The sequence below is a fragment of the Vigna radiata genome, chromosome 3, assembly GCF_000741045.1.
Source record: "Vigna radiata var. radiata cultivar VC1973A chromosome 3, Vradiata_ver6, whole genome shotgun sequence".
NCBI classification, from domain to species: domain Eukaryota; kingdom Viridiplantae; phylum Streptophyta; class Magnoliopsida; order Fabales; family Fabaceae; genus Vigna; species Vigna radiata.
Window position 1 is genome coordinate 8,310,070 of NC_028353.1, and position 14,734 is coordinate 8,324,803.

The 14,734-nt window shown below is 28.9% G+C and overlaps 1 protein-coding gene across 1 annotated transcript; it reads right to left on the reverse strand.

The window, feature by feature from the left end:
- Positions 1 to 2,006: 2,006 nt before the first annotated feature.
- Positions 2,007 to 4,646, reverse strand: LOC106756712 (two-pore potassium channel 5). The gene is made up of 2 exons (XM_014639250.2): positions 3,548 to 4,646; positions 2,007 to 2,612 (listed from the first exon to the last, which is right to left on the reverse strand). Exons 1-2 carry the CDS (start codon positions 4,567 to 4,569, stop codon positions 2,465 to 2,467), a joined length of 1,170 nt encoding a protein of 389 aa, XP_014494736.1. The 5' UTR covers positions 4,570 to 4,646; the 3' UTR covers positions 2,007 to 2,464.
- Positions 4,647 to 14,734: the final 10,088 nt, after the last annotated feature.

The following is a 14,734-nucleotide window of genomic DNA, read 5'->3' on the forward strand; positions in this document are numbered from 1 at the left end:
AATACCTTCCTAATTGATGAGGTCGTTGTGCACATTAAGTTATTTTGACTGAAATGGTTCAGAAATTTAGTGATGCATTGAAGCAAGGTGTAATATATACTTTCTTCTTCACACTCTCTGCTTATACCTCATTTCATTTCTTCCTTTGAGTGGTGTTTCAGAGAGATTGGGAGAGATTGTTGTTGAGCTTGTTCGTGTTAGAGGCACACCCTACCCTCATTTCCTTTATTCATTCCTCCAGTGGTCATTCAGAGAGACTAAGATATTTTTGTTGAGTTTATTCGTGTTAGAGACACTGGAGGTGGTGGTTTGAGACAGCTGGAAGCTGGATTAATTATAAATTTCAGCTGGAAGCTGAAATTTTTCAAAGTCGCATCACAGTATTTACATTGTGTGGTAGTTTCAAATTGTCCCACTCAAATCATATCATGCCTGGATATTTTGGATAAAAAAAATAAAGTGAACTGATTTTGGATAGTTTTTAAGTTTTGTCTTTATAAAATTTTAATTATAAATTAAATCTTTTGATTTTTAATTTTTAAAAGTTTTGATATAATGTTAATATATAATCTTATTACTTACAAAACAATATTTATATTGTCAACAATTTATAAAATGATAATAGATTAAAATTACTTTTAATTTAAAAAATAAAAAATAGTCAAATATGTACTTGGAAGTTTATTGAAGGTGATGTTATATATTTATTCGCAAATTAAAAAACAAAAAAAGAAAAAGCATTCAACTTTTTGTCTTCATAAAATACCACAAAAGGCACAATTGCACAATGTCATATAAGAAAACTAAAGCATTTAACTTTCGTTATTTTCGTTTGTCACGTGCATGCAGGTTTTCTTCGGTTGTTGACAGAGCAAAAAGTACAAACCAGTTATGCTGGTTAGGAATTGCAAAATTGTCATATTCCTAAAAACAAATTCGTAATAATTTTTTAAAGGGATATATATATCCATTTCCAACTTCTGTGTCACCCACACATGGCATTGGAATTATAGATATAAATATTTTCGTATACGTGTAATTAGTTTAGTTTTTTATTATAAATGAATATTAATAAGATATTTTTAAGATTTAATTAAGTTTTAAGTTTTTTATAAATTTGATATTTTTAATTAATTTTTTATTGAGCATTTCAAATTTTTGTATTTTATACAAAGTTGAGGCTACATACCACAGCATATATACTTGCAGGTTGGTTGAGCAGACAAAGGAAAACCAATAGGTTTGGTTACTTTTAATTTTACTGTTTTATTTTATTACGATTTTAAAAAGTCACCTATATTTATTATCAATTTTTATTTATAAGATTTGGGAGTGATGAATTTTATTTATAAGACTTAAACCTGAATTTAAACTCTTATAATAGGACTTTTGTATTGGAGACATTTATTCTTGTTCTTTAGAAAAACTTGATAATCAATGGTACTTCCTCAAAAAGTTAAAAGGTTCGATATAATTTAAACTAAAAAAAATGCTATAAGATTTTACTAGAGAGTCAACTTCAGTGGATGAAAAATAATGACTTAATAATTGAGAAAGAAGGTTTTGGTTAAAAAATTAATAAATATAACTGATAATAGGAAAATCAACTAAAAAAGAGATTTGTTTGAGCTTAACATGGAGGTAGTTAAAGGTCATCCACCGTAAGGTTAAGACAGACAAAAGAGACTGCACTTTTTTTAGTTCCGTATAACTAAAACACACGTAACATCAAAAAAGAGTGTGGCCAAATCAAGTGTTGTCTATGCACAGCTTTGTGGTTGTTTGTGGTTCGTTTGGCTCCACAGCTTTGACGGGTTTTTTTCACGTCAAGCTACCAACAAATAATTCTAGCTTTCACGTTTTTCACTAATGATAAGTTGTTTTCACGTGATTTATCTGGGTGTCCAGATGCGCCGTAAGTAATAATTCATATTTAATTGTTCTTGTAACGTTTGTTTCAAACATGATTTGTGACTTGGATGCCACTTCTATATTAAAAAGCATCATTTAAAACAAGAGAACTTTAGTATAGTATAACATTACATTACGAGTACTTTTTAGTAGTGTTTTTTCATCTAGATATCCAAATTGATACTTTTATATTACAAAACCAGTAACACTTGTGATAATGCATTTTCATACCTGTAACAGGTTGAATGACTTTACAATGGCTGACTCCTTTCTTTCTTTTCTTTCTTATAATTTACTTACTTGTTTAGGACAAAATTCAATTCTTTCATAATTGATTTTAATTTCATGTTAGAGATGTGTGAATTTAGGACACAGAATTGATCCAGGCACTGCATCTACCTCTATATTCGATGTAATTTCTAGTGCTCCAAATAATTCAATCACTATCACCCATAAGGAAAAGGCTTTATCAACATTGAACTTTTTCAGCGTGGATGGTCTTCCCCTGTTTTTCCTTGTGCAAAAATGGTGCTTTATCCCTTGCAAGGTTCTGTCATAAAGTGCCCCCTAAGAGATGAGGCAGTGTTATCTTCCCACAGTCGGAGGGGTCAAGCTTCCTGAATTGGTCACAAATTTGCAACACATCTTTTTCCTGTATTTTACCCATCTCTTTCAGCTTGAAGATTACATACTCAGACTTGCTGAAAACAAAGCCAAGGGAAAAGAGCAATGGCAGATACAGAATTATAGTAAGAACAGTATCTAACAGAATAGTCCTTTCAAATAATAACCACATAAAATATCAAATAATTCATTGATGACTCACACTCTCTGCCCCTACCTGTACACTCCGCATGATGCATGAAACATCCAACACGGTTAGTATTATCTTTATTAAGAAAGTGATATTTTCCAAAACAGATGACAGTTCATGAAAGTAACAAGTAAAAAAAAAAAATTCCCTGAAAACCACAATGTTTAATCAAATTATAGTCATCTCTGCACATGACTACCATTCGTATTTTTCTTAAAAATATTTTAATGCACCTCCAGATTTCACGAATCATAACATATTTTATGCTGTTAGCTAATTGCGGTGCGTTGTAATCGATTAGAATATCCTAATCATGGTATCCAATGCATTTGGAGCTATTTTCCTACGAATACTAGATATCAATAATTACAATAAGGCCCCATTTGATCACTTTACTCAACAATCTCTACTTCTGATTACTTGTAATTGACAATAGACAGAGCGTAAATTAACATGTATCAGTGACTGGAAAAGCAGTTGCGGTTTCATCAAATGTCTAAAGTTATGCAAAATATTACTGATGCAGACACAATTGTTGTACTGAAAGCAAGCACACTAAGTCAAAAAGATCTCGATGTTACAGTCTCTCAATTGCGGATGTAGCTGTTCTTTTAAAACAGTGATAATTGGCAACAAGGCTTTTTCATAATTGCAATTTCGGTTACAAGATCAATTATTTAGACTTTTTAGCGAGCATATATAGCAAGTGCAGTTGTTGTTACATCAATCGCATTTTTATAAAATTTCTTAGCATGTTAAAGATCGTGATGAAACTGTGACAGATTAAAAGTTCGATTGGTACGAAAAGCAAGAGATGATAACCTGATGAAACCGGTGTGGTTGATATCGGCAGCAAGCAAATCCTCAACAGTAATTTCTCTCTGCAACACCTTGTTGGCCATTCTGCGATGCCTTCTATTAATTCTGGCCTCTGCCAAATAGAGGAAAGCCCGTGCCACCATCAAAGTTGAAAAGAGCAACCAAATAGCAGCAAATAACCGACCGGGAAGTGTCTTAAACGCCCTGTCACCATACCCAACCGTTGTGACAGACATAACTGACAAGTAAATAGAATCAACCAAATCCAAGCCCTCCACAAAGTACAACACCAAACACCCAATCCCAATACAAAGCACAACAACCCCAAGCGCCAAACCAACCTTCAACCTGATCCTCATCCTCCCCTTCACCACATCAACGATGTAGTTCCGGGCAGAAAAGCCCTCCCTCCCAGTTGCACCCATTTGGAGCCCCGTGAGGATCATGTTCTCTTGCACATCCAAAACAAAGTTGACAAGGCCACTGAGGAGTATATCTATAAAGCCGAACCCCACCAGCACAAAGACACAAGCGAAAACCTTTGTAAGCGGGGTCAAGGGAGCGATGTCTCCGTATCCTATGGTACACATGGTAACTATACAAAAGTAAAGGGCATCGACCAAGGGGTGGGTCTCGATGCCGGAGAAATTGTCCCTGTTGAAAGAGTAAATGGCGACTCCCACACAGAGGTACATGGCGAGTAAGCACATGCCTTGGCGGATTATGGAACTGGACTGAGGCTTGGGGACTTCGGGCGTCTTAGGTTTGAGGTCTCGCATGCTAACCAGGGCGGGTGCTGTCTTGCAACGACTGAGCTTTTTCTTCTTGGAGTGAAAGGGAGAGGGACGGGAGAGGTGCTCTTGAATCTCGGCGTTACGGGCGGCGCGTGGCGCTGTGACGTCGTCGAAGGACTTGGAAGATTGCAAGTGGAAATCCGCCCGTTGGGAAGTGAGTGTTGTTGTCGTTGTTGTTGTGAGAAAAGGCTCGTCTTCCATTGCAGAAAGCAAAAGAAGAAAAGAGAACATAGAGATTAGAGGAGATTGGTGTGCGTGGATAGATTTAGATGGTACGGTGTCTGAGAATGGTTGAAGTGAATTTTTGGTTTCATTATTGTTACTTTCTCACTCATCACTCAGCCACCAAACACTCATTACTTTAACTGGGCCCCACGCCACGTATGCTGATTGCAACCCCTCCGGGGGCTTCCAGTCATTCCATGCTAGAGACAAAATGTGCCTTCCATTTTTATTATTTTTATTTTTATTTATTTCCTTTTTAAAGTCATGAAAACAATTTCAACTACCAATCATACAACCACCAAACCCACAACTCATTTACTTCTTTTTAAAACTAAACATTACCATATTTCAGAATATTCTTTCTCATTAAGATTAACACTAAAACTAGTAGATATTACTTTATTGGTTTTCTAATAAACATATACATTCTTCCAATATTCATTTTAAATAATTTTTTTATTATTTTTTTCACATTACATTATACATCTTATGAATCCTTTTTTTTCTTTTAAAGGAAAACATTTGTAAGATTATTCTCTTTAACGAATTAAAAATGGACAAAATGATGAGTTAAATCACCTAATTTCATTCTTATTTACTTTTAAGTTGAACACCCTTAATCCATTTTGTTACAGTTATTATTCTAGATAAAAAATAATGATGATGGTAAATCTTTCTAATTTTATTTAATTTAAATATAATAATCTTAGTTAACAAATTATACCGTATCCGATAAAATACTTTTCTTGATCGGTATTAAATTTAATACCATTAGTATGTGTTAACATTGATAAATGTAACTTGTATATTAATATACTTTTATGTGAATATATATATATATATATATATATATATATATATATATATATATATATATATATATATATATATATTTCTGATAAGAAAATAGAAGAAAAAGAAATATCATTAGCTAAGGTGAACCTAGAACACACTAAAGATGTCAAATTATTTTAACCAGAAAAATATAGGACGATCCATGGATATACACATATCATTATTCTAATAAAATAGTGACATAATCAAGAGATAACAAAAACATTAAAAAAGTGATGGAAGTTGTGACGTAAAATATCATATTAAAATAAAAAAAAAAACGAAATTAAGTTACACAAGTTTTATAAATTTAGTTTTTTTTTTTAACTTAGTTAATATTAAAAATTTGTATTCCTTTTAATGTAAGCAAGTTTTTATATTTTTTTAATATAAACAAAAATTAAACTTATTACAAATTTAAATATTTTAAATTAAATTTTAATAGAAATTTTCATTACGTGTTTTCATCTAGAAAAAAAAACATAATCAAACATTATGTTATTTATAAAATTATTTATTTTTAATTTAATATTTCCTATAAATTTTTCATTGTATTAACTAATTAAAATTTGTATAATTTTTTAATTGAATTTGCTTTTAATTAAGTATCTGATGTTACGTTTTGAATGGTAAACCATAAAGTTTTAAAAAATTATAGAAGAATTTTTTTATATAAATTTAATTATGTTTTGGTTGGTAATTTTCGATACCGTCAATCCTTCCACTTTGCTCCTTGTCTTCAATGCTTTATGTGACTCCTTTCCGTAACACCTACCGTGACATGTAGGAAACACTTCGACCGATGTTGCGAAAAGAATTACTACGTCACGTCACACAGAATGTTAGAGGCAAGAACAAAAGTAGGAGGATCGACAGTCTCGAAAGTTACAATTGAAACATTTTATGTAGTATATTAGACAGCCGATCAGGAACACAGTTCAGTGGGAGACAGAAGTTTAAGGATGGTCGGCCGGTGAAGTTGGGGGAATCTCGTAATGGTTGAAACACCAATAGCGGAAGAGCATTAAAAGGTAATTAATGGGATCAGAAGCAGCATAAATGGCCTTAATGAACGAATATTACATAAGAGGGAATAAAATATGTCATGAGCAGTTAATGTCAGGTACTGAAAATGACGTCCAAAAATATAGTATTACTGACCAAGTAAAGACACTTTGTTCTGAAAAACACTTACTTTGACCTTCTTTAGACTTATCTGACTTGGGCGTCAGAGTGTTTCCTGCAGGTCACAATCGACCGGTGTTACAGAAAGGAGTTACTACATCACATCACACAGAGCGTTAGAGGCAATGAGCGAAAGTGGGAGGATCAGCACTCTCAAACCTTACAACTGAAACATTTGGTACAAAAAGGAGTTATTACGTCACGTTAGAGGCAAGAAACGGAAGTGGAAGAATCCACAGTCTCAAACCTTACAACCAAAACATTTGAAGTCCACCGTGGACTCGAACTCACAACCAAATTAAAATTTTAAAATCTTTAAAAACTTTATAAAACAATAATTCATTTTTAGTAAGAAAAATTATTGAAGATATAAATTTGCGATAAACTCAAAATTTGGTCAAGTTAAGAAAAAACAATAAGGTGACTTTCACTTTCCTCAATGTTGTGATGTTGAGAGTTTTAGTTTTATAAATAAAATAGATGTACTTTGTGCTTTGCTGAGGGAGCATATAATATTATCCAGTTAAACACAACTTGATGATTAAATTAAGTTCAATTAGACATTAAATAAAACAAAGTTAAAGTCCAGTTATTGTGGCTTGGCATTTAGGAATTGTGTGGAGGAGAATCACATAAGGGTAAATATGTCTCTTATTCTTAGCAATAAAAAAATATATTCATTAACAACTCTTCTTCTGTCTAACTACAACAGAAAATTGCATGCCAATATATTATCTAATCTATTTTAAGTATTTTGGTTAATTTGTTCAATTAAAAATATTAATTAATATGCTAAATATTTTGATAATGTTTACAAACTTAAATATGTTTTAATATATATTAAAATTTAAAATCGAACCAGCTGGTCTATGAGTCCACCAACCTTATCTTTCATGAAGCAAACCAAATTCCAACTCCACCGAACTACAAATAAAGAGTTAGCGTACCTAATCTATGTTTCACTCAAACTTCACTACTTTTGCACCCAACATACATATTTCTTTCTTCTATTTTGCTTTTTTCCTTCCATTATATATATATATATATATATATATATATATATATNTATATATATATATATATATATATATATATAATTATTTTCTACTTATTGTTTGAGCATTAGCTTAGGAGTCTATTTCCTATTTTTTTCTTCAATTTAGGGAATTTATAGGTAAGAATGAACGGAAATAATCATTTATTTCTTTGTACATATTTAATTAATGATGACAAAAAAGATTAAGCATAGTGTGTCAACTCGTTAATTTAACTAAAAAAAGGAGGATTATAACAATGTTTTTAATTTGGAAGTCTAAACCAAGTAAACATATCAATTAATAATTTGACTTTTTATTTTAACATAGTATGACTTTATCTTTCCTTCTCATTCTCATTTCCGGACCAGTTTGATCCGTTCTTTTTTCTTTTTTTATTTTGTTGTTGTCTGTGTTGAATTGAATAATCTCTATAGTTTTAGGTAGTCCGACAACCTGTTTTCATCTAAAAATAAAAATTTTTGTACTATTTCCATGTAATATTAGATTTTTAATAAAAAAAAAAAATAGTTGGGTGAGCATGTTAGCCCAACAATTTGGCTACTTGGTGGCTGGTGGTTCGAGTTGTAAAATTCAATGTATTTTCAATTGGTAGATTCTTAAAGAGATCTAATTTGTCCGTTTTACCACCCTTATGTTTAACTCCAACTCAAATCAGGTGGTGGAATCAAGTGTAAAACTTAATAATAAGGGAATTATTCATTTTTTTCTAAAATGATTATTTTAATAAATTAGTATATTAATAAGTATTAAAAATTGTTACAACTAATATCTCCTACCAAGGGGTTGAATTAATTCTTTTGAAAATTTTCATTATTTTAAGTTAATCAAAACAATTTTCAAATACTTCTTTAATCAATTAACAAAGGTAGATGGATGATGTACACTTAAAGATCTCATCAATCACTAAAATATAGACTTTGATAAAAAAAGAAAATCATAAAAACCATTTTTATATTGGTTTATTTTAACAAACCTACATCCGATTTTTTTACAACACGAGAAATTCTAGTTAAAATTATAATATTCACCTAGATAACACTTTATATCTAAAAAAAACTTGGAAAATTCCTCGAGATTTAGAAACAAAGTAAAGATAATATTACACACAATTACCCATAATATTTTAAATAAAGGTGAATTACAGATAAAAGAATATAATTGCAAAACAAATATATAGGAAATAGGAAATATATCATCTTAGGAAATATATTATCCTCTTCAAAACCTATAGTCCAGAAAAAAATCCCTCAATCTTTAATCTTATTGAACAAAAACGTTTACTACAGTATTAGGCAGCTTAAAAATCTCTCACTCATGTTTTTTTGGTTTAGAAATATCAAAATGTGTAAAGAAAAATAAGAAAAAATACAAAATTAAAAAAAAAAGCTAAGTAATTTTCAAAATTAATCAATTATATTAATCATTTAATTGATTAAAACTTCTGTACAGAAACCCAAAACTTAAGCAATTAAATGTTAACTTAATTGATTATGTCAAAAGATAAAATACGATTTCAATTATGTCCACAAATGAAATAAGATTTCAATTATGTCCACAAATAAAATAAGATTTCAAATTATATTAACCTAATCAATTAATGTTTAATTAAAAAAATTAAAAAAACCTTTTGACTTTACATAGTAATTAAATAATTGAATAATTGAATCTTCTTCTTCACGTATCTTCACGTAGTAATTGAATAGTTCAATAATTGAATTTTTCTTTTCTTCGCGTAATAATAAGTAAATCTTATTTGTTTTTAAATAATTTATATTTTTAAAAAGTTATAGCTTAAATATCCTGATTATCATTTTAATATATTAACTTTGTCTTTTAATTTTTTATTTCTTTTCTTTTTCAGGTCTTTCCGATATTTTTCTTTCTTTCAGTACCTTAGTCTTGATTAGTCAAAAAGTCCCAAGATTTAAGCATACAAATATTTTTAATAATTACATTAAACAAGACTAAATATTTGGAATTGTTGCATAATATATATATATATATATATATATATATATATATATATATATATATATACATATATATATATATATTACATAAAGTTCAACTTTCTCTATCTTTAATTCAATGATGCCATTTCAAAAGTACTTTGTATTTTTAAATTTATACATCTTTCAATGATTATGATTGAAAATAATTTAAAAATCTTAATATTTTATTTTATGAACTATGAACATTAAATGAATTTAACTAATTTTTACCTTCTCAGTGAAATTATGAATGAAATTAAAAATAGTTATAGTTTTTAAACATTGTTGTATAAATAACATAATATTTGAAAAATATTATAAAATGTAAAACATTAATCAGTTGAAATAATTTTATTATTTTGGTCCGTAAAGTATTACCTTCTTTTGTTTTTATCTCGAAAGAGTATTGCCCCTAAATAATAAGATAACTATCATAATACACTACAGCATTGCTACGATAACATGAAATTTCATGTATTATGTTATCACTTAATAACAAAACCTTGATTTGATGACAATAAACAATAAAATAATATTATAAAAATAAAAGGAACCAAAATTGTAAATACATGTGCTGGAGGGATCACTAATATATCTGAGAGAAGAAGTATTTATATCAGGGATATTAATTTTAATTTTAATTAAAGTGATGGCATAATATTTCATATGCCACGTCATCACTTAATGATAAAACCGTATTGATAGAAATTAAAATGATAATTTTATATTACAAAAGAATAAAATAATAAAAGATATTAAAAATGAAATGATAAAATAAATATATCGTAGAAATCAGTAAAATATTTGAGTAAAAAATTATTTCCTTCCGAAATACTTATTATATGTATATTGCTTTTAGGAAGCTTAAATGTTGCAAAAAATGGAATGATACAACAAAATAAATACTACAACTTGAACCACTCCAAATAAACCCAAACAAAACTTTAATAAAAAGTGTTAAAGAATATGAAAAATGTAACAACCAATCAAATTCAATTATTTACACCACCAAAAATACACTTCTTCACAACCTGTAGTTTCTTAGTACTTACACTTTCTAATAAAAAATAAAATAAAATACAGGTTTTAATGTAAAAACATAACTGGAATTAATTTAAAGATACAATCTCAACTATATTTAACAAATTAAACCAACTTTAAATTTTAATAAGAAAAAAATATTTTTTATTGAGATTAATGTCATCAAACTCCAAACAGAACACCAAAGAATAAAACACTCTAAACTGAAACAAAAATGTTATGAATAATGTGATGAATAACAAAAATAAAAATTAAAAAATTGGATAGAAATGAGACGAATATATACATAGATAATTATAGCTCTATCTACAATATCACATTTGATTTATGAGGAAATTTGATTCTTAAATTTACATTCACTATTAGAGTATTAATTATATTATTTTAATTGCAATGCGTTCTTTTTAAATTTAACATCACACTTCATTGGTATCCTAATTTCGTTTTGTCCAATTGGTTTTTCAAACTTTTCATTTTTCAAATTACTCCTTTAAAAGTCTTTAACATACTTTAATATCTTGCAAAGAAAACACAATGATATTTTAATTTTTAAATTTTTAATATATATAATCACATTTTAAGCCTTTTATTAATTTAATTGGATATTTATTTTTTATAGAATTATAAAAGTATTAGTGTAATTTAAGGATGATTATATTTTTATTGTTTTTTCTATTTGACAAATGAGGTGGATTTGAAAGATAAGTGATATTTTAGATATCTAAGAATGAAACTTTGCTATTCATGAGTGCGTGACCCCCTTAATTATAAAAGGAGGATTTTTTCTATTTTATTTTACCGCAACATTTATCTATTTATTTTTATCTGACACAAAGATTGAAGAGCTACAAAACCCAACCCAAGACACAAAAAGATATGGCCCAATCAGTATTACAACAAAGCCCATAAAGAAAGATCAACAAACCGAACTTCAAGTGGGAGGCTTCTTCCTGCACCCTATTATTTCCTTCCTGCACTACCCAAACTTTAAAATAGCTAAATTAGCCTTTGACCCTTGACTAGGACAAAACTCCTATTTCACTTTCGCACAATTTCACTCTCAAACTGAACTTGCCCGCGGCCCGGCTCTGCCCCCCTCCTTCTATCAATTACAAGGGATTTTGAGAGTTGGTTTACATGTGAGTTGGTTTAAAATTTGATTATGTGAATTTTAATTTATTTATTGAATTTTGAAATTCGGTAAAATGTAATTTGATTGAGTGTAATTTTGAAAAAGTTAAACGTAAACTTTTATTTGTTAACTAAATTTTGAGTTATGTCTCAATTATTTTTTATGTTTTGAAATCTGATTAAGATTAAATATTTTTATTCAATGAATTTTAAAATCCAGTTATATATGAAATTTTGTTTGTTTGTCAACTTTGAAAATTTGATTGAGTGTAATTTTGTTAGTTCATTAGATTTTTAAATTCGATTTAAGTTTAAAATTCTTTTTTATTAAATTTTAAAATTTTATTACTTGTAAAATTTTGTTTGGTTACTGAATTTCGAAATCTGTTTCCATAGTTTTTTTTATCGCATTTTAAAATTTGACAATGTAAATTTTTTTTCATTGGATACTGTTCTTATATTTCACACACTCCATATCACACATTGAATTTACAAAATTATTTTAGAATTTCATCGGATTATGAAAATCGAATTTACAAAACTAGTTTAGAAATCCATCGAATTATGAAAATCAAATTTATAAAAATTAGTTTAGAACTCCATCGGATTAACGCCACATATAAGATTCACCAATCAAATTTTGAAATTAGATAAAAAAAAGATTTCATAAACACTTAGGATGTGTTTATTTGAAGGAAAGGATTTGGGAAAGAACGAGTTGATGAATTTGAGTGAATGGCACTTGCACCTTCACCATGAAGCTTGGAACAAAATGCTCCAAGGGAACCGCATACTATTATAGTGGGACCGAATACAGGTTACATGTAAATTCTTCCCACCCGTTAAACCGAATACGGATGGAAGGGAACCAAATACACCTCCAAAATATTTCATTTCAGCAACTCTTCTTCATCTTCTTCAGTACAATGTAGTTATGCATGTTTTTTCGATTCAATTATGAAACTTTTGGATGGAATAAAAGAGGTTAATATTCTCGTAGTATTTTACAAATAAATGAGGACAAACATGACATTATATATAAATCCCTGTAAATCTTCATAACACAGCGAAATGCTTAAATTGAGTTTATCTTGTAAATCATCGTATTTTCATCTTCGCAAATCCACACAAACAAACAAAAAAAATCTCGTAAATCATCACTCACAATTTTTCTTATACAATGTTTTTTCTCAAGTGAACACAACATTAATATCAAGCACCCTTAAGAACCCCAAACCATCACATCAAGAAAACACATCCAAAATTCAACTATTAACTACTTCACATCAACAAATACCTGGATAAATCCATCTCTTTGAAGATCTTGTATACTGCAAGCAACTTTCACGCAACTTCAACGGTGAAAGAGAAATGCAAGAAATGAAATGGAGAAATAAGAGTTTTGCATAACTTCAATGTTTCAAGTGTTCAAAGAAGTAGAGATTGAGAAAGGTGAAGATAAATATAATAGTAACGTATTTATTTAATATATATTTTGTAGAGATAAAATAGGAATTGACATCAAAAGTTAGGGTGCAAAAGAAAACAATAGGGTATAGGAAGAAACCCTTTCAAGTGTTCCAGACCTCTTATTTGGGTTCGTTTTCTATTGATTCTATATTTTCCTATTTTGCTATTTAAATTTTTGTATGGGGATGTGTTTGATGTACTTTCTATTATAAGTAAAACATAGAAAAAAAAAAAGTTTTTTTTTAACACGGTTTGAAAATCATTTAACACATTCACTAAAGAAAAAATAGTTATAAAAAAATAAATTTTTGTATTTGTAAAGAGATAAAAAAAATAAAAGAGTAAGCGTAAAAATTTTAAAGGTTAAAATATCATTATCCTAAAACATATATCATTACGTATATTCTAGAATGTATGAGAGTATTATGATATATAAAAAAAATATAGGAAAATAAAGGTCACTTATTTGAGTATTTGAAGTTTCAATTTTGTTTGATTATTGTCAAGTTAACAAAATTTTAATTGAGGTCGACTCGTCTAAATTTCAGTTAGAACTGTCTTGATTATCAGTGGTTGTTTCAATCGTATTTTGTTAACTTTTAACTGAGACTGACTTCGTTGAATTTGACCAATTTCGACCAGGACAAGTTCAACTAAGTTTCAATCATGGCTGAATTTGACTGATTTTCAGTCGGGGTCAATTTTGCAAAATTTAGTTGATTTTCGATCATGATTAACTTGACTAAGTTTTGGTCGGACGTTTCAACTGAATTCGACTGATTTTCAACTAGGGTCAATTTAGTCGAATTTCGGATGAGACCGATTTGATTGAGTTTCATTTGTGGCTTCTTGGCCTAATTTGGCCGATTTTATGTCGGGACTAACTCAATCAAGTTTTGACTATGCATGGTTTAATCGAATTCGACTGAACTTTGGCCTATATCCGTTTTGACATTTTGTCTGATCCTGTGTGTGTCAATCTTTAGTCCAATTAGCTCATCTCAACTTTTTAATTTTGTTGTTTATGGAAAAATCTGTTTTTGAATAAAGACAAATATTTTATATCTACTTATTTAATTGTTTTTTTCAAAGTTATCAAGTAATAGTTCACTTAAGTGTGTTAGAACAAAAAATAGTTTAGTAAAATCCATCTTTAACAAATTTTTTTTTTACTAAATACAATTTTTAACAGGAATTTTTTTTTCCACCCTCCTCATGGAGTACCTTAGACTTACAAGAAATCAGTATGTTTCTTCTGTCTCTAACTCATGTATAAATTAAGACTAACGTAAAAAAGGAGTTTGTAACTGCCCCATTTTTAAACCTTAAGTAATGCATAACAAAATTAACATTATTTGTACGACATCATTTTAAAAGTAACACATGCACTCCCTCTCTGCATATTTCCCAAAAAGACAAAATGTGAAGATTTTATAATGCATATATATTGTTACTCAATTG